The sequence below is a fragment of the Limulus polyphemus genome, unplaced genomic scaffold, assembly GCF_000517525.1.
Source record: "Limulus polyphemus unplaced genomic scaffold, Limulus_polyphemus-2.1.2 Scaffold3594, whole genome shotgun sequence".
Taxonomy (NCBI): Eukaryota; Metazoa; Arthropoda; class Merostomata; order Xiphosura; family Limulidae; genus Limulus; species Limulus polyphemus.
In genome coordinates, this window is record NW_013669204.1 from 16,440 (window position 1) to 40,482 (window position 24,043).

Consider the following 24,043-nt stretch of genomic DNA (forward strand, 5'->3'; position numbering starts at 1 on the left):
CAAAGTCATGATCCAGTGGGAAGAAGCCAGGAACAAACCTAAAATAGAAAAGATCATCAAATTGCTCCCCAAGATGCAGTTAGAAGCTCACCAAGATCCTGACTGTAGGGTGGCTTTTCTGCTAGTAACATATATGATCTTTAATTTCTCTCTAAAGCATGGCATAACAGTAACTTTTTGTTCCCCTTTAAAGTTGTGTCCTTTAATAATCAAAATAAATAATGAAAGAAAATCTATGCATCACTGCCAGTGTAATCTGTTCTTGTTCCCATATAACCCTTTATCATCTAGCTGACACATATTTGTCAATAAAATGTCAAACACTTTTGATGAAGAAATGGAAAAACCATACAATTTACACTACCACTAACTTTATAGCAAGCAGTTCTTTCATATCCTGAAACAGCTGTTAATTAGTCGTTCATGAATTTGAATTTGTAATAAGCAAAATCCTCAAGTTAGAAACATGGAAAACATGCAACTATATTTAAAATGGCTTAAGTGGTGATGAGTTAAACATAAATTAGTGTTCTTTCCTAATCCAAATAAATAATGAAAGGAAATATAGTATACATCAGTGTTCAATGATGTCCCAACATCCATTTCGCTGATTTTTTCTTCATCCCCTTCTTTTTCATCTCCTGCACCAGCTTCTCAATCTGGACCCTGCCAGCATTTGGTTTATTTGTGCGAAGTGATTCTGAATTTCAAAGATAGATTGATGTAACCAGTGAAACATGTAAAAGAAAACAATGCCAGGTAGCTAAATGCAATAAAAACAGAACTTCAGATAAATGTGCCCTTTGTGAAAGATTTATCCATGGTAAATGCACAGTGAAAGTTGATATATTTTGCATAGTTTATATTCAACCAATATTTATTGCCTAGTTGAATACTAGAACTCCCAGATATAAATGATTCCATAATTTATGTGTAGTCAACCTAGACCTGTTTTGCAAAAGAAAATGAATGATCCTGAGTTCCAAAGATATATTGCTGTAACCAGTGAAACATGTAAATTTTATTTATAAAATATAGTGTTTAACCCTGTCACAGATGGTGAGCACCTTTCAGGTATCGATTGGACACCTGTATATAAAAACTTTAAGTAAGAATATTAATTCTAATTCTGCTTCAATAATTTTCAATTCAAAATATTTTATATTTTGCCATTATGTAATGTGCATTTAGTGTGCTTTAACTTCCATTTCTGTGCAGCTCAAGGTCCCACCTGCTTTATTCAAACTTTATATTTCTCCTTATTTGTTTATCACCATGCAAACATGTTACATGAATACCCTTCAGCTCTTCAAGTCAGTGGGTTTTGCACAGACTCCTAGACTATATTTTGTAGGCTGTTGTAAATACTAAAACAATATCATGAAGTATTGCATCTGTGCTTTGCTTACAAGTTTTCTGAAAAACCAAACTTAAAAAATAATCTTACTATTAAAGACAACTAAACTGGCTAATACAACAGACTTGTTGATTTGCAGAGTAACACAAGAACACCTATGGCTTTGAATATTTATGGTAATTACCTGTTCATGATGCATAAAATAAAATGAGTGTAGTTGATCAATAATATTTATCTTTTTTTGTGTAAATTAATTTACTTGTACAAAAAGTATATGGAATTAATTTCATCAAATTATTATTACCAATATATGATATGTATCTTTCTCATGATTTTTTAGTAAAAAAATCCCTTTTTTTAAAAACAAAACTGTCAGTTCTTACAGCATACCAACATGCATGTAAGAAAAGTATTGAACAGTGAAAGTTATTTCAGTGTTATAGCAACCATACACATAATGGAAGATTTAAAAATTGGGACTATGTTAGTGCCTATAAAAGTTTTCCTCCTTTTCTTTTTCCAATCCAAATAACAGGAAATTACAAATTAAACTTGTATAAATAAACTAAAACAGATATTTCTAGCTTAGTTTTGCTAGTTCTAAATTTTAAATTTAATGTGAATTAATGGTCTCACATGTTTCACCTTTATTTTGTGATTGTGCAGTTTTACGTTTAGTGTATAATTAATGTTGTTGTTTCTTTTCTACAACTATATTGTAAAAAATTATATATATTAATATGTGATACTTTTATAATAGATAGAGGAAAAAGAGAAAAGTAACCCTTCACAAACAAGATTAATGAAAATGACTGCTCCTGAGTGGCCATATATCCTCACTGGCTGCATCTCTTCTCTTCTTATGGGGTTGTCAATTCCTGTCTTTGCGATCATATTTGGAGAAATTCTTCAGGTGAGAAAAATACTAGCAATATTGTGAAACACATTTTAAAAGTTTTTCAGTACTGATTTAGATACTTAGAGGGGTTGGTTAGCACCTCTATTTAACACTATATGCAATGGTTGAATCTGCAGTATTTGCTTTAACTCATTCATAGTTTATGTCTAATTCTCATAATTAATGTCCAGCCATAATATGTATAAGCACAATATATATATATTTAACTACCTTATGTATCTTGTATAGATTACTAATGAAGTAATTGTTTTTGTATGTGTGTGTGTGATAAGAACTAAAGTACACATATGTTATAAACGAGTTAAGAAGAGTTTATTACAAATTCTATATATCTGAGCATCTGAAAAATTATGAAATTTTTCCAAAAATTGAAGGAATGTTCCAATTAGATGTAAAGCAACTTTTATAAGTTTGGAAACATCATTACTTTCTTATGTAAATGTTTTAGGCACAAGACTTAAGCATAACTTTTTCAACAATATTAAGTCTTTTTTTTTTACATATTTAATTGTAAATATTCAAGAAGGTTATTCAAGTTCAAAAGTAATAACATAGAGAAGCTTTATATAAAATAATCAAAAATTATCATATTCAAATTAATCTTTTGTAACTTAGGTTTCTTTAGATACAGTGTGTCTGATTTGGTACAATAGACAATATACTTAGATATTTAAGCTCATACAGCATATTTATCAGGGTGGAGGTAGGGAATTTTATTACTACTGTTTTTGAAACTTGTAAAATAAATACCATGTTTCATTTCCTAACAGTAATAAATGCTGACCTATATATTTTTGGTTTTATTAAGGTGTTCTTAGAGGTATGTGACTACTGTACTACTGAAATGCCATCTTTAGATGATAAATACTTTACATATGTCCCAATTGTCTGGTTGTATTAAGCTGCAGACAGTAAATAGTTGTTTTAAATGTGGGACATTGTGTGTTTCAGTATCCATATATTCATTTTTTTTCACATCTGAGGCTTGTCAAGAAAAATATATTAAATCTGATAAACTTGTATCCATACCATTATGTAGGTTTTAGTTTTCTTTAGACATCTCTCTTTAATATACCATGAAACATTTCATTCTTCCTGATTTGAATTTGTACTGTAGTTTTAGTTGTCCATCTTTTACGTGAAATGCTTTATTTTTATAGAATATAGGTATTGAGTATAATAAACTGAAATGTTGAATCCATATAAACGACAATAAAGTTATATATATTTATTAATTTTTGTATGTGTCACAAATCTGTTAGAATAATACTAAGTTTTTGTCTGTCTGAAAATGCATGCGCACCTTACTATCCAAATTTCCATGGGTGCACACTTCATTTTAATGGATCTAAATATACTTTTGTAGACATTTTGTGCAACATGTTAAAAGCTTATCAAACCTTTTAAAAATGTCTAACATTAGCTTGTAGAATAACATTATAAGTTTATTTATTGATAGTAATTAAGTATGGTAAAATGCAGCCCTAACTAAACTAAATAAAAAAATGTACATGTATTCTAGAAACCCTGTATTTAAATGAAAACTGTTGCAATAAAGATAATACTAATTTGACCATAAATGTTTTGTAGGTCGCTGCTATTTGTTACACAATATCAAGTATAGCTATTCCAAAGACTTAGAACAAGCATCAACTTAATTTATGTGTACACTTACATAAAATGTATACATGTAAAAAGATAAAATATGTTTTGATATTACAGACTTCACATTTTAACTACTGCAAGCATTGCTATCACCTATTCTAAGAATATAAACTGAAATGATTATCCAGCTGCTGTTTAACTCAATTATATGTGTTGCTTGAACAACTAAAATTAATCTCAAAATAGCTGAAAATGAAGTTCTTATGACCAGCAGGTACAAATATTAAAATTTGAAAAATATATACCTGCTTTTGATAATCATTTCTACCTTAGAATTATTATTAATACTTATTATTTCTCAAAAGGCTAAATTTTTGTATTGTAGCCAATATATAATGATTTCATATTATTGTTGGTTGTTGTCTTTATTAAAAAAAAGTTTTTCTTGCTCTAAGATGGCAATTTGTAATTAAATGTTGTGGAAAATGAGTAGTTTTTTTCAAAGTTGCAAAAAAGTTTTTAATTTCATGTACAGCATTGCCAGGTGGCTCTAAGAAAAGATGAAGAAATAATATATGTTATAATCTGTGTTTTGGTGGTAGAAATTCTGTGTTTCTGATATGTTGATGATATATATTTTTTCTGTGACCAAACCAAAGAAGTGGTTTTGAAAACATTTCAAGAACTTTAATCATATTAACAAACTTTCTTTGTTGCCAAAACAAATATGGAACCTATTCTCTCTCTCTCTTTCTGTATACTGAAAACTAACAAATTATTTAAGTTATGTTCACTTCTTTTCATGTCACTATAAAATGGTGTCCTGGTTTCACTCATTTCAAGTCTTCTGCTTTTTTGTTCCATTTATTGTGTTTTTTCACTAACTGCTGCTCATCATAACGTGTTCTTGTATTATTATCTGAAGGTTACATTTTCACCCACTCTTGTACACGTTCTTAAGCCATGTCAGGTGTCCAGGTTTCTGTATTGGCTTTTGAATAGGGTTCTTTTTAAGCAATCCATACAGAAACACATACATGGTAGGCTTAAGACAAAAATCCAAAAATTCCAGTATGTAACCTTTATCCATGTAAAAGGATAAGTAAGTTTATGTCCTTGAGATGCCCAATTAGCGAGAATGTCATAACTACAAAAAATACATGGAAATTCAGAAAAGTATTACTTGAATATACCTGAATAAAGAGAGATCCTATATTAGTTATCAAAGGGTGAAATTCATTGCTATTTCAGTCATTACACTTATACACCTCTAAAGGAGTAAATTCCACTTTCTAAAAATGTTTGGATTATAACATCTGAATGTGAAGAGCATTTTGTATTATTTTCTACATGATCTTCCTTTAGAATCAATAGATATGCAAGAATTGGGACTTATTAGATAACTGTTAATTTTAAGGCCTGTTTTATTTATTTGTAGACACTCTCAAATCCTGACCTGGATGAAGTAAGAAAAGAATCTACTTTTTATTCACTGCTCTTTTTGGCAATGGGTGGAGCCAGTGGAATAGCTTCTTTCCTCCAGGTTTGTTTGTGTGGAACTTAAATATATTACTTTTTAGTACTTGGATCTAAAAGAAATATTATTTTTACAAATTCTATTTAAAATAAATTTATTAGAAAAACAAATTTAGGAAGATTTTTAAAATATTAGTACTATGGATTATCTTTTTCTTCAGGTGCTCTATATTTTTCTGTTGATGGTAAAAGAATGTGAAATATAAAAAAAGTAAGTTAAGCTGTATCACATACATTCAAAGTAGTTAATATACACAAGTGAATAATGTACCTTCAAAATGCAAGTTTTTGACATTAAATAAAGTGTCATTCATTCTGCTGTTCTGAATGGTATTTCAAAGAGAGATAGTAATGGAATACTTTTTTAGCATAATATGTGGACTACTGATATTTAATAATGTATGCATTATATGATGCAGTTTAAAGTATTTTGACACAATATACTTCATGTAGTCTTTTATGTTTGGGATTGCTGGAGAAAGACTGACTCTCAGAATCAGGAAGCTGTGTTTCACTACTATGCTTAAAATGGTAAGAAATTGTCTTTTTCATTGGTTTTGTTTTCATGTGCTTGAAGAAATAAACTTTACTGACATATGGTGGCTTTAAAATTATTTATTATTTACCTTTTTGTCAGCAGAATGAATCTGTGAGTTACAATTATAATCATTTAAAAAAGAAAGATAAATTAACTTTTAGAGGAATTTGCTACATATCATTTGGCTAAGAAACTGTAATGTTTCTATTAGTGAAATAAAAAATACACAGTTTTATGTAAAATTCTTATGTTAACTTCATGTGACTTATATCAGCAGCAGTAGGTTAATTGCCAAACTTCTTGAATTAAGTTGTATCCTTAATTTCTTACTCAAAAGAGTATTAATTATTTGAAAACTGTTTTCATTGCTTCCTTTTGCAAAAATCTTGAATGAGCTGTGCTATACTGCCATTGTCATATTCACCAGAAGTGTTATTACATATATTGATTTGTTATTAATCATCAAATTCACATGTCTTTTGTGCATGTTTAGAGCCATCTAGTGATTAATCTAGTATTCCAAGTAATGCATCTAAAACATTTAAATACTACATTACATGATTTTAATGGTGATATTTTACCTTTGAATCTGAAAAACATATGTAATCTACCTTTTGGTTTAAAGATAAATTGTAAGTGGATAAGCTGTAGGAGAAAAAGCTTATGAAATTTAGTTGTCACATTTAATACATATTTGTCAATATATAGCAATATTATTGACAAATACTCTTTAGGAACATTCCATTTTCTTTAGGTTTATTGGCTTTACCCATCTAATCCCATAATAATGTTATCAACAATGTTATTATTAAAGCCATTTTTATTTAAAAACACTTTATTGTGTTGAAATTCTTTATGTGGATGTTCATGTGCGCTAGTGATGTTATAAGCAAAGATGAATTAATATCTTAATTAAATTTATGTTAAAGAAATTTGGAATAAAACTGTCAAACTTAGCGTAAGCAAGTAAATATATCTTTATTATATATTTCACCCTCAAATTTGCCATTATTATTGTATATTATCAAGAAAAGTAAGTTGATGTTTCTACCTTGAATCTTATACTAATATGTTGACCACTGGGATATCTCAAAATTGAGATATTGAAAATAGCAATGTGTCACCAACATTTCTCCAATAATATATAGGCTTGAAACTCAATCTTTCAACACCAATAGTGAAGGAACAATTTGGAAAGTGTTGTTGAAACCTTGATCTCATTGCCACTTCTTTAATTTTATCATACACAGTTTTTATAAAATAGGAAATATGATTCTTTTTTGGCAGATTTCAACATTTTATGGAAAGAATACATATAAAAGTTTATCATACTGATATAAGATAATCACAATGTTTGTTGCTGAGGAATTGTACAGAAACTCTGGCAAACTTACATAGCAAACATCTTAATCAAATGTTAAGTTGTGCACTTCATTAGAAAATATAAAACCTTCTTTAATGGTATATTCATCATGTGTAAGCTGTTAAAGTAACTTGACCAAAAACCAGCTACTTCATGATTATATATGCCTATATTAGGAGATATGAGTCTAACAGAACAACTTCTTATAAAATATTCTTCTTGCATCAATAGCTTTAAAGTTTCAAGAAATAAATCTCTGTAGGGTTTGTTTTCATCTTAATAAATGTTGTTGTATCATTCAGAATATCAATATTTTCTATTTTAGTATTATAATCTATTTGATTCAGTATGAATGTACTGTTTCCCTTATCAGATTCTATTACAACTATTTTGTCATTTTTGCTAAGATAATTTATGGCTATTAATTGTTTTTAATAAGGTTAGAAAGATTATATTGAGAATTATACATGGAGCTATCCCACTCATAATTTTGATAGTATTTTAAATGTGATTTTTGAGTTTTCATAAATTGCAATAAAATTACCATAATTGATGGTAACGATAGATTTTTGTGTGTAGGGGAAGTAAGCACAAGAATGAACAGTATATTAGGTGAATGATGTCTATACTTAATTAATGAATTTTTTAAGTTCAACATTGAACAACCTTAAAACTTTATAAAAATATATCCATAAACATAATTGTTGGTAACGATAGATTTTTGTGTGTAGGGGAAGTAAGCACAAGAATGAACAGTATATTAGATGAATGATGTCTATACTTAATTAATGAATTTTTTAAGTTCAACATTGAACAACCTTAAAACTTTATAAAAATATATCCATAAACATTGTTACATAAAAGTTGTTTCATTTTTACAAGGTTGTGAAAAGCTTTTACATCAAATATCTGTAAAGCAATCAGTGGCTTTCATAAAACTTCTTAAAACAAATGAGCATATGTAAATATGCAAATGTATAAAACTTATGTGCTTTAATTAGTAAATTTTCTTTACATTTGTTGCTATTAAGCCTAATCTGGAAGTCAGTACCATTTTGTTTATCTTTGTGCTATAAACAAACCATATCACTTAGAATAATTTGTAGGTTTATTTTATATTAACTACATTTTTTTTGTTTCAGAAATAAACTATAAATTTGCAATTCATACTTCAATAAGAACTTTTATTAATCTAACTCTGTCACACCTGAAAGGATGCATCCCATAAAAAATAAAAAAAATATAGAAAACAATCTTATAGTCGTTCATCCACACATTAAAAGAACAATTCAAGTTGAATGTTATTCAATGAAAAAGACTTATTTATTTAATTTTGTCCACAAGAATATTTTTAATTGAAAATTTGATTTTGGGTTGATTTCATTGTGCTTGGAACCAAATCATTAGTGTTTATGAATTTCCTAAATTTTTTCTGTGGATAATGCTATATCATAGCCACTAGGAAGAAAGTTATAACAGATTTGAACAAATTAGTGCTAATTTAACCTTGTAACTTGAATACAAGAGTAGTTTTATCAGTTTTTAGCCACTCACTGTTTCTCAACCTTGTTTGTCATACTGTGATGTAATTGCCTATATCTCAGCTTTGAGAAGTTATAGGCTAGTAATCTAATCACACAATGAACACTCTTTTGTTGTCCTTTTCAGCTGTTTAAACCAATTTGACTTCCACAGTAGAGAATTCTGTAGAGTTTGGAACAAAATGATAAAAGCTTAGTTTGGTGATATGTTGATAGAAAAATAAATGTGTGTGAACAGCTTTCCACAATTAAAGTCTTAATTTATTTTCTAAAAGCTTTCTTTGTCATTTTATACTTCATTTGAATTTCAATGTTGCAATATGATAGGAAAATAAATGCTTTTCATGTAACAAGATGAGGTAGGCTTAGTTAGAACTATTTGCACTTGACTGTTTCAAGTTTTCTTTCACAGAAAAGGCTGCTGTACATTAGGCTTTATTGGCCTAAGTAACGGCTTGAATGGGCAAGGAAGCTCACTGAAAAGAAACGTGAAATATATATATATATATATATCTAAATGAATAAAAAACAAGTTTAAAACTTATTACATATATTCAATTGAACCTTCTGGTTAACAGTTAAAAAAGTTGGCTTGCTTATAATTTTGGTATGGTAGAAAAGTTATTTTATTGTACAGTAGTGGTTGTAAACACAAACTGCATGTAGTGTTTTTCAAATCAAAACAAAGACAAACTTGACAGTTTTATAGGATGTAAGCTTTGTAAGAAAGTTTTACAAAAATGTAGGAAGACATAAAAATCAGTAATTAAATCTACAACAAGGTAAGCATTTTTATTTTATTTGTGAAAGCTACATAACTTGTAGGAAGTTCTTCTGAAGTTTTAAACAATTTCATTCAGCATCTTTTTTTTAAATCAGATAAACCCACCCAGGTGTTCTAGAATTATGTAAACTACAACTTATATAATTGTTTTTAACCTAGTTTAAGAAATAGTAACACTAATATCAGATACAAATTGTAAAGAAATTTAATTTGTACTAATTATTTACTTCCATCAACTAATAACCTTCTAGCAATAAATAGATTATAAATCTGTGTTTATGTTTAATTTCTCCATGACCCATTAATATAAATCTAGGCCAGTTTAAAATCAAAAACAAAATTTGTTTTGCAAAGAAGAAAATTTTATTATTTTTTTGTCTGAAAGGGATACTTAAAAAAATTACATTTTAATAGTTCACATCTTATTGAAATATAAAGGTTTTAGGTTGTTTATTTTACCTCCCATTAACCATAACTCATCTATCTAGTTTAGGCAGCATTTTTTCTCAAATGCATATGAATGTTTGATTAAAAATACTGGATTAAGATTTTCAATCTAACTGTCATGAAAGTGAAATTATTTAAATAAATACCTGTTGATAATTAGCTTGTAAGGGTGTGAATTAAAGGAACCTACTTTCAAAAAATGATGCTGCTGAACATACTGCTCACTTTTAGTTTTGGGTATATTATGAAAGTAACATTCAATCCTATTATTCAGTTTAATGAGCCAGACATGGGCCTTGTGGAAGAAGGTGTGGCTAGCTGGATGCCTTCTCTCTCATCAGTAGTTCAAAATCAGGGATGACTATGCTTAAGCACTATGGGTCTATGATCTAATAATTTAATCCACATGTGCACATATGGTACCATGCAAATTGAAAATTCCAATTTACATAAAAATTAATTTTTCAGACTAGTACTATCTAAAAATCCAAGAGCTTTTACAAAACCAATCAAAACTGATGTTCTTATTACATTTTAAACCAAAATTATTATTTCTTGCTATTGTGTAGTTTAGTGTTCAAATGTGTGTTTCATATTTTTTAAAATTTTTTTGCATTGTATATCTGTTTGGCTTTTTTAAAAATATAATTTGACTTAACATCCAGAAATTTAACTAAAATAAAGTTACTTGAGACTTTACTGTAGTACAAAAATGTACTTGCATCCATTTTTAATAGTGATTGAGTTGTTAAATAAGATAAAATCTGGATGAAACTTGGCAGGAGTATCCAATGTATTTACAGTAATTCTTTCTATTTCATGACAGGATATTGGTTGGTTTGATAGCACCAAGAACAATACAGGGGCACTATGTGCCAGGTTGTCATCAGATGCTGCCAGTGTGCAAGGTGTAAGTTTATATGATGTATATTTCTTTTGACCAAAAAGAAGTAACAAGAAATAAAATTGTAAAAGTTCTATAGGAGATGATTATATGTTTGTGCATTAATATATAACACAAATACCTCACCTGTTTTATGTTTGAAATGTTTTAAAGTGAAGTGTTTCTATGTTAATACAGCCATTTTTTCTAGGATAGAATTTAGAAGTTTGATTTTAGCCATGCAAATAAATTTATGGAATAAAAATTTCAAAAAGATGGCTTTTTAAAGAATAATTTGCATATTTCTAAATTTTGTATGATGTAGAAAAAATTAAGATAGTTTTAGGGTTTGGACACTCCATTTTTTTAAGTTGTTTAGTTGTAATTTCATTGCCAAGTCTGATTTTTACTTAACAACTTTTGTCCATTCTATAATAATAGGATTTAATGACACAACTTGAAATATAAATAATGAAGTATTTCTTTTCACAATGTTTAAGCAACCACTCTTAGTTAGGCTTAATAGGCTGAACATACCATTGTGTACTAATCACTTGTAATTCATCATTCTGTAAGAATCTTAACTTAAAAATCTAGTGTTAATACATTTTGGAGTGACATTTGAGATTTTTAAGAATTAATAGTGATTTTTTTATCTCTGTCTTGTTGTTCTTTGTAGTCCAATATTTTCTGTGAGCCAATGTTGGAAAGCAGTCTTTTGCATAACACAACATGAAATTATGAAACTAAATGAGTTATCTTCATAGTATTTCAAACAGTGATCATTATAATTGATTGAAAAATTACATATTATAGAAAGAACTTTTGTAGAACAGTAGTTAGGATAGGATTTAGATAGCTACATGTTTGTCATATTAGATTTGACTTAAAACAGCTGGATGAAAAAGTTTCATAAATTCTTATAACAATTTCCTTCCTTTTTTTTTGCTCTCTCTTTAAGGCTACAGGTTCACGCATGTCCAACCTTTTTCAAGCTTTCTCTACTTTAGTAGCAGGTTTAACCATTAGTTTCTATTATAATTGGAAACTTGGCCTGGTGCTCTTGTGTTTTGTTCCTCTTGTTCTCTTAGCTACGTACTTTGAAAGCAGAATGATCAGTGGCCAATTGCTGAGTGAAAAGTCTGCAGGAGAGGAAGCCACCAAGGTACAACTATGACATTTATGTAAAGTTTATAGGAGGTTTTCTTGCAATTTATGAATAGATTAAGTTCTGATTGGAGGTTAAAATGAGTTTCTTATGTAAGTCAGATTTTTTGTCAGGTATATGTAATTAAAAAATATTAATGAGTAGCTGTTTTTCTTTATTATATTATAAGTTAAGATTATTTTTCCACTCAGTCATGAAGTACTTTTGAGCACAAAAACTGTTTTCAGTAAGTTTTTCAGTTATTTTATTTTGAAGTACATTATAGCTTTATTTGTTTTAGCATGTTGACTTTTATTTTAGTTTGTTGTATAACATCAATTTCATGGGTATATTGATTTTAGTTTATGTTGATAGAGTGGGTTGAAGCTATGATGACAATCACAATGTTTCCTATGTACTTAAAAGGAAGAGAGTTATTTTCTTTAAAAAGAGATCTTAATATACCTACTTGTAATATTTTTTACTGCAGTTAAGATATTGATGTAGTTGTTATATACATTCTTTTACACAGATATTCCTTACTATATCATTAGCATGAAGCAACTTACAACTAACTAGCAAATTTATGAACAGAATTCTTCAGTTAGTGTTTTGGAGGTTGATGCAAGTTCCAAAAATGTAGTGTTTTAGGATGTACTGATGAACACAATATAAATATTTTGTCTTTTTTTAATATACTCTGTGGACGTAACTGTTTTGCCACAGATAGACCTGTAATATCTGATATTTCTTTTTTAATTTTCTCTATGAATCACTCCTTTTTGTACATCAAAAATTAAAATAACCTTCCAATATATTCAGTACTATATATATCCCAAAATAGTTTGGGACAAATTTGGTTATATATTTTACTATTATGAAGGAATATACTGAAATGGGTAAAGCTCCTTTTAGGGTTTTTAGTTGTTATTTCACTCATTGATATGCAGCACATGGTTGACACTCACTCATCAGAAACTCCAGGTCACAAGTTCTACATGAAAACTCTTTGTTCTCATGACCCAAAAACTTGAGGTTACTGAAACATGCAGTTCAGAGATAACCTTGAGTCAAAACATTTACTTAAATCTTACTAATTAATGTTATTATTCTTACCTTCTGTCACCACTTATCTTTTAAGTTTACATTGAACCCATTATCGGACTCATAACTAACCATGAGTTAGTGATCTGTTACTAATTTTCTTAATAGATTGATATACAGTGGTGAACTTTCCCAGAGATTTGACAGTTTTTTCTGTTTACAGAAAGTCTCATCTTGCAATAAACATTTTGGTTAGTTATGCACTAGTGGTGCCCATGCAATTAAAGTGCAATGTTTCTATACTCACAAGTGATTGCTTAACTAGATTGTAACCTTTGTTTTTTTATAACTGCTGTTAAATAGCTGTAAATTCTAAAATGTCTTTAATAGAAACATTGCAAGGAAGATTACATTGAAGTATTCTCATTATATAACATTAATTAACTTAAAAATAATATTTTTGTGTATACTACTTTCACTACCTATATATACTTGTTTCATACTGTTCACTATCAGTGATGTCTTGTTATAAGACTCAGTTGTATAGAATTGATCAAATGATTTGGGTAAAATCACCCATTTTCTAAGTAAATTACACAGGGTACCACTCTGTCACTAATTAGTGGGATTAATTTCAGCAGTGATGACATCTTTTGTATGGTTTGTATGTTATTAGGAACCCTGTAATCAACAAAGTCACTTATCCACAAACAATTTGGTGTATTAACCATCTCTATGGGTAGGGCAAAGTGCACTTTGCATGTTGTGTCTTTTTAGAATTACATTCAAAATATAATTAAACTACTTTATTATCATTGTATATAAATAAATGTGACATCAAAAACATAGTTAAGAAATCTAATTTTAATGTTATTTAAGTTTTAAGTTCTTAATCTTATTCCAAGCTATTTAAAAAATCCTCAATCTCCCCTAGTATGAGAATTGTGAAATTTGTATTCTAGGTCTTCCCTCTTCTCTAATTTATTTACCACCCCTCTGAGATGTAAGGAATTTAACATAAATTACTCATTATAATATAGATATTACTGAAGCAAAGCATAATTTTTATAGACTTCAGTCTTATTTGTTAATGGAGTCATAGACTTTAAAATCAGACCTACTTGCCACGCCCACCTTTAAAATCCTATATTTCACAAATTCACAGTAGTTTTATCTGATGTTTTATAGTATATTATTTATAACCAATAGAAAGTCAAAGTTTAATCTGTCAAATGATCTATTATATTGTTTTCCACACAGAGTATTGTCTATTTCATCTTCAGTCAGAAAGTTTCTCTCACAGTGTTCTGATCGTCAAATATAGCTAAATTTTTAAAGGTTCTTGTGCAACAGTTAGAAAGCCAGATATAGAACATTGTTTGTATTGTGTGTATTCTTGTTCTGTGTTCTTAGGTGCATTATTTAAGTAAACAAAAATCATTTAGTATAATAGTACCATTAATATAAACATGTAGGCTTAATTTTCATCAACAGCAAAAAATTAAGACACAGGTCATACTATATTTCTTGTTTTTCATGCATGTTCTTTATTGTTATAAAAGTAACTAAAATGTAAAAATGCAGAAACGTATTAAGTTAGATAAGGTTAGATTATGTAAGGTAATGAAAATTCTTCATGGAGTATTTATGGATAAATCATTAGTAAAAATTCTTAATTAAATTCTGATTTTTTGTGTACAAAAAACTTGTAATGTTTACTAAAAACTTGCCAAATTTTGTGAAGGTACACAAGGCATTAAAAGTTACAGGATAGAAACTTATGGTTACTTTGTGGTTAAAAAATCAGTTGCATTGAACAAGCCTGCACCGAAAGTGTTAATAATAATTTAGAAAAGTGTGTACTAAGGGTAACAGTAAAATTTTGAAAGTACTTATAGGTTTATAAAGATGACACACTGTAGTTTGGGCCAAAAAAATGTGATTTTAAAAACAGTTGTCTAAATATAATGACTAAAACATTAACTACATGCAGTGTTTGCTGCTTGTATTCTGAGGCCCGGTATGGCCAGGTGGTTAGGGTGCTTGACTCGCAATCTGAGGGTCGTGGGTTCAAATCCACATCCCACCAAACATGCTTGCCCTTTCAGCCATGAATGTGTTATAATGTGACAGTCAGTCCCACTATTCATTGGTAAAAGAGTAACCCAAGAGTTGGCTGTAGGTGGTGATGACTAGCTGCCTTCCCTCTAGTCTTACACTGCTAAATTAGGGACAGCTAGTGCATATAGCCCTTGTGTAGCTTTGCATGAAATTAAAACCAAACCCTTCTTATATTCTGATTTTGTTTTGTTTCTACCACATCACTTGTTATTATTTATTACATATATTTAAGTAAAATTTATGTTAAATGTATATTTTCAAGAAGAATATAATTTTTGGTAATTTTTTCTTAATTAGAATAAGTCACATCTACAATCAATTTACCTGTATTTTATAGATATTGAACAGTAAATTGGTTAAAAATGTGAACATATGATGGTTTTTATGACTATTTCATAACAGTTTCTTTGGTATTTGTACAGATCGCTATCGAAGCTATTGAAAATATTCGAACAGTAGCATCTCTCCATGCTGAAAATACATTTTATTCTAATTACTTAAAAGAACTCACTGGTCCCCATAAGTAAGTCTGTTGTTTTTATGTACATTTCATTGTTACATTTTACCTATATTTTCTTACACCTTGCATTATGATTCAGAATTTTATATCAGTTTTTGCATTTAAAGTAATTGCCCTAATAATTAGAAAATCTTCAGAGTATATCATCCATGTACAAATTAGGTATTATAAATATGCATTTTAAGAATTAAAAAACAATCAGAATGCTTGTAAACATTAACATCCCTCATGAAAGCTTCATTACACACACTTTCATAAAAGATTAGATAAATCATTTAGATTTGTACTTCTTGATATTGCATGATCTAGAAACTATGCATGTTTATCAGACGTGAACATCTGCCAAAAATTTATTGTACCTGTAAGTTCTCATAACTAATATATTGGTGTAATTGTCACTGAGTGCAGTAAAACTTCAACACTATAGTGTATCAGTCTGTATTGCACCCATTCATTTAGTATCAGGTTCTGTAATTTCAAAAGGGAATATTTGCAGCATATAAAAAAATTCAAAAAGTTTATAAAACTACAACTTGTATTTTGGTTTTTACTTATTTTGTATGTGTCATTATAATTTTAATAAGAATCACCTACACAGAAAGAGAAAATACATGTATTTTTATATTTCATATTGAGTTTAGATCTCTTTTTAATTATGTTTTTTGTTTACTAGTGTATGTAATTTAACTTATTTTTTCTGTTTGTTAGTCTGTGGAAGTTTAATATATTTCTCTTTGTACTTCTAATATGAAGCTAGTCTGTGGCATCTTTCACATGTTTCTTCTGTTTGTACTGGTAACACAAGGTTAATCTGTATCAGTTTGACATGTTTTCTCTGTTTATGCTTGTAACAGAAAGTTAGTCTGTAGCAGTTTATCATGATTCTTTTTTTTTGTATTTTTAACATGTGGTTAGTCTGTAACTGTTTAACATATTTCTTCAGTTTCATTTGTAACATGAGGTTAGTTTGTGGAGCATATTCAATATACTGTACACAGGCAATTTGACAGAATTAGCAGCATGAAAGTACAGATTTAGAAAATTAAATTAGTATTAAGAAACCTGAAACACTGTTTATATTTTAAACATTAGAATTATTAATAAACTCATATTTTCAACAAAAACTTAAAATAGCCATGTCTTTTATTTAGCTAATATATAATTATAACTTGAAAATATTGGACACATTAGCTTTAAGGACTTGTGTTTTGTATATATTCTCTTTGGTTTGATAAACAAAGGAAATTCTATCACAGTAAGACAAGTTATATTATTGTCTGCTGACCAAATACGGGTTTTCAGTGAGAAGAGAGTTAAAAAACTATTTGAGATATTTGTTGCATGCAACTGTTGATGAGCCTTTTTTTCTCAATACCAGAGCTCATGTGGTTTGGTTACATCGTATAAAGTCTTAATTGAAATTGTATTTGTATCATGATGTAATATGACATATATATGACTACTGAATAATATTCTACTCAATTGGGATTAGTCATTTTAGATGTGTTATGTAATTATAAGTGAGCATAATGACAGAGAATCTTGTACTACTGTGCCAAGCAGAAAATATTAACTTACATAGAAGTTTTATGTGTAAACAAAATTGTATAAAATGATAATGAATAGCCCAAAATAGGAATTAATGTTGTTATTCTTTGATTTATATGGAGAGTCTGAAGTTTCCAGTATTTGCCATTGACTAAATGTGCACGGGCTCAGTCCATTGGAGAAGGAATTTTGAATATAATTCTGAGTTTACTATGTGTATCTACACAGAATATGGCAAGCTTTGAATTTTGCACTTTCATAATCTCTAGAACATCCAAAATGTACATCAGTAGTTTATTTCAATACCCCAGTATATTGTATCTTGTATTTCTACTCCTCTACAATGAACTATTGTTAAATCAGCAATGTAGGGTAGAATGACTACTTGATAACTCTGAAATCATGTACATAATACCATGTTTAGTGGCACTTTGTAAAAGGTTGAGGAACGTGCACTTTGAAACTGACCCATGCAAATAGGGTTAATTCATTGGGTATTTATATAATATTTTTTCATTAATGTGCTTGATTCTACTTGACCATATTATATTGCAGCATTTATTTACCATAAACCACTTTTTTTATGTTTGCTACTAAAAATACAAAAAAAATTCCTAAGTTTTTTATTTTTAACAGTCAATAAAAATGTTACTCAAGTCAATTATTTGATTATTCTCATGACAAGGCTAAAAAATAAACCATTATTCTCACATGAGAGGACTAAACAATTTGCACTACAAATAGAGTTTCTTTACCCACACTGGGCAGAGTATATATAATCCATAATGTAGTTTTGTACTTAAGAACAAATGAATTAATGGCAATATTTCAATTATTTGGATAATTGGAGTAATCAAAAATAGTAATAACTTGAAACCTTAATTTTGATTAATTGATTATTTTCTGAGTTTTGACATCGATCAATTAAGCTAAAAAAAATCTTAATTAATTGAAAATAATGAAAATCATAATGGCAACGTTACAGTTATTGGATAGTTGCAATAATAGAAAACATTAATAATCATAAACATCAATCTTAATTAGCTGATTATTTTCATCACAATATTCAATTAATCAATTATTTTCTGAGACACTAATCAATGCAATTGCTGCTTATAGGTAATCGGTTATAACGATTAATCATTTAATTTGCCCATGTTCAGTAATTAGCTAAGTTAATTAAAATATTTCAAACATTTATAAAGTGATTTGTAAATCTGATTTTACATTACATTTTGGTTTGAACATTGTATTAAAAACGTTTTTATATTTATATTGCTTGTGCCTTTACACTGTTTTATTTTTAACATGTAATGTATAAATATTTTTGTTACACATTATTGACATGTTTAAGCAATGCCCATTGAGCATAACCACAAAAAAAATACAACCGAAAGTTGTTAAAGACAGAAAAAAAAGTTTTTATTGATGTGTTACTGATTTCTAGATTTTGAAATATAATTACATGTTAGAAGAAAATGCTCTCTTTAATTAGTTATATCAGTATATGCTGAAACAGGATTTTAATTTCTAAAACATTTACAGATCATCCAGAAAAAGATCTCATCTGAGGGGATTGACATTTGGGTTTTCTCAGAGTCTTCCTTCATTTGCATATGCAGCAGCCATGTATTATGGAGGTATTCTAATTAGTGAACAAAGTTTGGAGTATGGGGATCTGTTCAAGTAAGATATTTTCAGTAGATTTGTATATGATAAGCTTGTAATAAGTAGTGTCTTCTTTTCTATAAAAGATTAAAGCATTTAAAAAATTGAATGACTTCAACAGATAATTCACTGTGTTGCAAAATAAAATTAGTGAATTTAAATCAAAGGTTAATGTGCATTTAAAAGTCATCAACCATACTAACAAAATTGAGACACTAAGGTCAAATTGAATACATTTGTTTTTGAATATAAACTACTTAATTAACATATTAGTTTGGAATTATCTTTAATAGTTAGATTCATAATGAAAGCCCTATCCATGTTGAAGAGAGAAGTTCTGCATTGGTTGATATTTTTTGTATGAAAAATATTCCACTTGATTTTATCTGGTGAAGAACCTTCTAGCGATAGTTATAAAGTTATCGTATAGACAACTTCAAGTTGTCAAATGCTGGAGGTTTATGAATTTAATTGTCACTCTCTGAATTGCTCTTCATCTCATTTTTGCGGAAAATATAAAAACTAAATGCTACTTTAAAACCATAAGTAAACCTTAAATGTTTGATGATATACTAAAATACTCTACCTCTAACTGTATTTCCACCACATCAATAGTTTCAAAACATATGAAAAGAAAAACTTTAGTTCACGATTATGAGTCATATAATACTGTGTAAAATATTGAAACATTAAAGCAAACAAACATAAATATACTTACAATTAAAGAGTAATAATACACAAAACAAATCTCCACTGTACTTACAGTAATCATTATTATAGTGGGGTTTCAGTGACAGCCTAGCTCTCTTACTACAAGCTCGATAGATTATGCAGACCTTGTGACGATCACAATTTCCATATTATAACTTTAATATATTTTGTGTTCCTTCACAAAATTTGGCAAGCTTTCAGTAAACATTACAAATCTTTTGTACACAAAAAAATCAAATTTTTTAATTAAGTATGTTAACTAAAAATTTGTCCATGAATATAATGGAGTCAGTGTTGACTGCTCCTAATGCAAAATTATATTCATGTTAAGATTAAAAATACTTTTCTTTATCTGAAAACTTGCAATTTCATTTGCATAATCTTTCAAATTTCCTTATATATATATATATAATGTTGTTTTCAGTAAAACTACATTTTATCTGTTATTTTCTATACTCTAGCTTTATTTCCATTCAATCAATTTGACCAACCTCAACCACTGTAAAGAAATACAAAATGGTTAAATTACCCATTTTTATTTCTGGAATGCCTGCAAATTGTAACATGAAACTACAATTAATTATTCTAAATAGCTTAAAGCTTGCAACAGTATACCTATCTTTATACTTAATTTTATGATGTTATTGCCCTTTGAACTGTGTCTAATTAATAATCTTGCCACACAATCTGTAAATCACGTGGTGAACATGTAGCACCCATTACTGTACTGAATGATGTAATTCATTAGCTACTCTTGAGCATTATCTCACCTAATCTAACCTAATAAGTAGTAATGGTCTAAAATAAACACACCACTACAATCAGGGTTCAACAACGACAAAAAATAATTTATTCAACTATAACAATACTTAGAAATAAATTCAACAATAACAATACTTAGAAATAAATTCAACATTTACCCAAACACAGTTAATAAACGTGCCTAACCAGGACTTGACACTATTATTAATGAACAATATATCGTAAATATCAATATTATTTCAAATAATAGAATTGGGAAAAAGAGTATCTATTAACTATTTATTGTTCCAATGTTTTTTCATATGAAATGGTAATTAAATAGTTTAATTACATTTTGAATGTGCACTTTGACTTGCTTGTGGTGAGATGGTTAATATGGTATGTGTATCTCCACAAAATTTGGCAAGGTGTCAGTACACAAAAAATCAGATGTTTTAATTATTTTTGATAAAAATGTGTCTGTGGATATATGGAGTCAGAATGTTGACTACTCTGAATGTAAAGTGGTTTTCATGTTAAGAGTAAAAACACTTCATCTGAAAATTGTCAAATTTCATTTGCATAACCTCTAAAACATCCTAAATAAACATCAAACGTTTTTCTTTTCAGCAAAACTTTATATTCTATATGTTTATAAAGTGTTAATTAAAATGTTGGTCAAGTTCTTCGTACCCTGTTTGCCTATAAACTTGTATCATTCAACCAGGATAATACATACTTTCTCATGGAAAGATTCTTATAAAAATGCTGTATAAAAATAGATAGTGATCTTTTCCACCGGAAAGACAGGTGATGCCTTAAGGATACAACTCTTATTTTCTAGTCATGTGGGTAATGCTGCAGCCTGAGAAGAATGAACTGCTGTTTTTCTGATAATGCCATATTTTCTCAGTCTGGAACTTGATTGTAAAAGAGAGATTTTAACAGAAAGATTTACAGTTAGATATTCTTTGACAGATTGTTTAGGCAGAGTATTCATGATGAAACTTTGTTGAATGGATGGCAACTGCCTGTTGTAGAAACACAAGTGTAGAGGACAACGTTTTGAAAGTCTTTCACCTTTCGTCTTCATCATTTACAGTTAGATTTGATGCTTTGCTAGCTCTCCAGTAAAGACACCTAAAAATAAACTTGATTTTAAACCCTGATTATAGTTTTGGTGGGTAAATATTGTTTTGCTATGTTTCATTTGTGTCCAATCTCTTTCTTTGCCTCATACTCAATCAAGATTAAAGAAAGTCAGATTAATGTCTTCAAAACATTTTTTGTAAAGCTTCCTGACATTCTGCAGTTCCTCCTCAATTACTCGACTAAAAATCACTAATCCTGAAAGTACCACAGTGGCACATAGCAAAAGCTTGATCTGCATTTTCAGCACATACATGAAATATTAAATTTACCTATGTCATGATATTAATACCTTATAATTTGAATGATTGAACTCCTTCCACCCCACTCCCCATTACTGTGGACTTTGATTTGGAGTACTATTTTTAAGTTAATAGCACTTTACTCAAAAATTAGAACCAAAAATTGGCAACTGCTAAGAAGATTTGTTCTCCCTGTATTAAAACATTGAACTGAAGATGTAACCATTCAGTAGAAACAAAAATAAATAGAAGAATTAAGCCAGATGTCAATGTAACTACTACTATTATACTGTATAGTGTTTCAAAATATATTCACTAGATTTTTGTTTAGTCATATATTTAATTTTTGATTTTTTTTCTCAAATCCCCACATTATCACTTTGAATCCAAACATTTATTACGTCGTTGTGTTTACAGGGTGCTTGAAGCTGTAATTCTTGGAACAGCTATTGTAGGTCAAGCTGTAGCCTTTGCACCAGATTATCAGAAAGCCAAACTGTCTGCTGTTCGCATTTTCAAACTACTTGATACTCCTACTAAAATTGATTCTTTTTCCAAAAGTGGTTTAAAAGTGGTATGTAATAAAGATTCCTTTTCTTTCTGTTAATACCATATATTTTTTAACATGTTATTTTGAATTGTGTTAACTATATTGTGTATTGGCAGTGTGTTTTTGTTTTTTTTCACATATGCTAAAGGTGCATTCTTAGCATTAAAGTAATCTAATTTTCAATATGATTTTGGTTCATAATCCTCATAAAGAATAATTCCACATCATCTTAAGTATAATGCTACTATTGTTTTCCTAGGTAAAAGATACAAATGGGCTATCTATACCCAGTCCACAACAGATTTTAGCATTGTAAGTCTGTATACTTTCTGATGGCCCACTGGGGTACTAGTGTAATGCATATGTATTACAGCTTTGAAGCATTAGATGTTTGTGTTAGAAGATCTTGATACAATAAATGTTATCTCAGACTTGTAAACAACAAAGTTCTTTGCTTAAAAGCTTCCTTCTGCTACATCACAAACAAAGAACTCTACAAGAAAAAAGAAAATATTTCACTTCCTTTATAAAAAAAAATTTTCTAGTTGATCAGTGAAACTAGAAGAGTACAAGTGACTTTTTCTGTTCACACAGACCTCATTAGATTTTAAACAAACTATTTGTTTTAATCTTTTTCTTTGTTTACTAATGCTTCCTATGTGGTTCCAATAACTTAGTAAAGGAATCTGAATGTTTATGTTGCCTTGTTTAATATTATTATCATCAGAAAAACATGTACATTGCTATTAATTATCATTATCTTACTCTAGGTTGTATACAAACAAAAATGCAATGATTTATGAGTAAGTTTGATTTTTTCTGATTAAATTAGTTTTCGCGTTCAACTGACAATTTATAGGAAATTTAATTATTTGGCATGAAAAAATTTTTGACACATTTATGTACTTGTACTGACTAACGTTTTTATCTTTTAATCAAACAAGAGCTGTTAGAATTGTCACTCTCAGAGTTTAAGTTGGCTCATGCATTTCTTTAGCCATTCTAAACTCTTATAATATGATAATTCTAGGATAAAACTAGCTCACAGTTACTTGATCTCCAGGAAAATATATGATTCATTAATCTAATATCATAAGGATAGGTGTAGCAACTTGTTTCAGGTGAAACAAGACGTGGTATTAAAGTCAAAACAGAATAAAACATTATTTAACCAAAATCTGTGATGCATGACCATTAAGTAGTGGTAGGACTGTTGTAAATAAAATAGAATAAATGTCATCAAATGAAGAGAATTAAACTGTTTTTAACTGGGTAGAATAGAACAAAGCAGCAAGTCTTGGCTCTCTCAGAGAAATGAATTGTTTTTCTCAGAACCAGCACATATAATCAACAGGGAGAATCACAGTGACACATAAGACAATAAAATAATAAGTTGATGATTCCAAAGTTTTAAAATGCACAATAATTTATTGTATAAAAGTAAAGCAATAAAAAACTAAATACTCTACATGTTTTGATGGAACATGCTCCACCATCTTCAGGAGACAAGAAAGACAAAAAATTTCATATTTATACAGTGGCATCATTTACAAAACTGATTTCCAGAGATTTACTTCTGTGGCACCAGGACCTAAGTCTCTATTCAAAATCATTTTATTTTAAGCAATT

The 24,043-nt window shown here is 28.8% G+C and overlaps 1 protein-coding gene across 1 annotated transcript in view; it reads left to right on the forward strand.

Moving 5' to 3' along the window:
• LOC106469654 (multidrug resistance protein 1-like) overlaps positions 1 to 24,043 on the forward strand; it is a gene marked incomplete at its 5' end in the record, with an annotated part of 49,876 nt that overhangs the window by 14,961 nt on the left and 10,872 nt on the right. The window contains 8 exons of the mRNA XM_022398231.1: positions 2,118 to 2,270; positions 5,320 to 5,424; positions 5,871 to 5,948; positions 10,917 to 11,000; positions 11,935 to 12,138; positions 15,708 to 15,808; positions 18,899 to 19,039; positions 22,282 to 22,438. Of these exons, the coding sequence (XP_022253939.1) occupies positions 2,118 to 2,270; positions 5,320 to 5,424; positions 5,871 to 5,948; positions 10,917 to 11,000; positions 11,935 to 12,138; positions 15,708 to 15,808; positions 18,899 to 19,039; positions 22,282 to 22,438 (1,023 nt within the window). The remainder of the gene's footprint in view (positions 1 to 2,117; positions 2,271 to 5,319; positions 5,425 to 5,870; positions 5,949 to 10,916; positions 11,001 to 11,934; positions 12,139 to 15,707; positions 15,809 to 18,898; positions 19,040 to 22,281; positions 22,439 to 24,043) is intronic.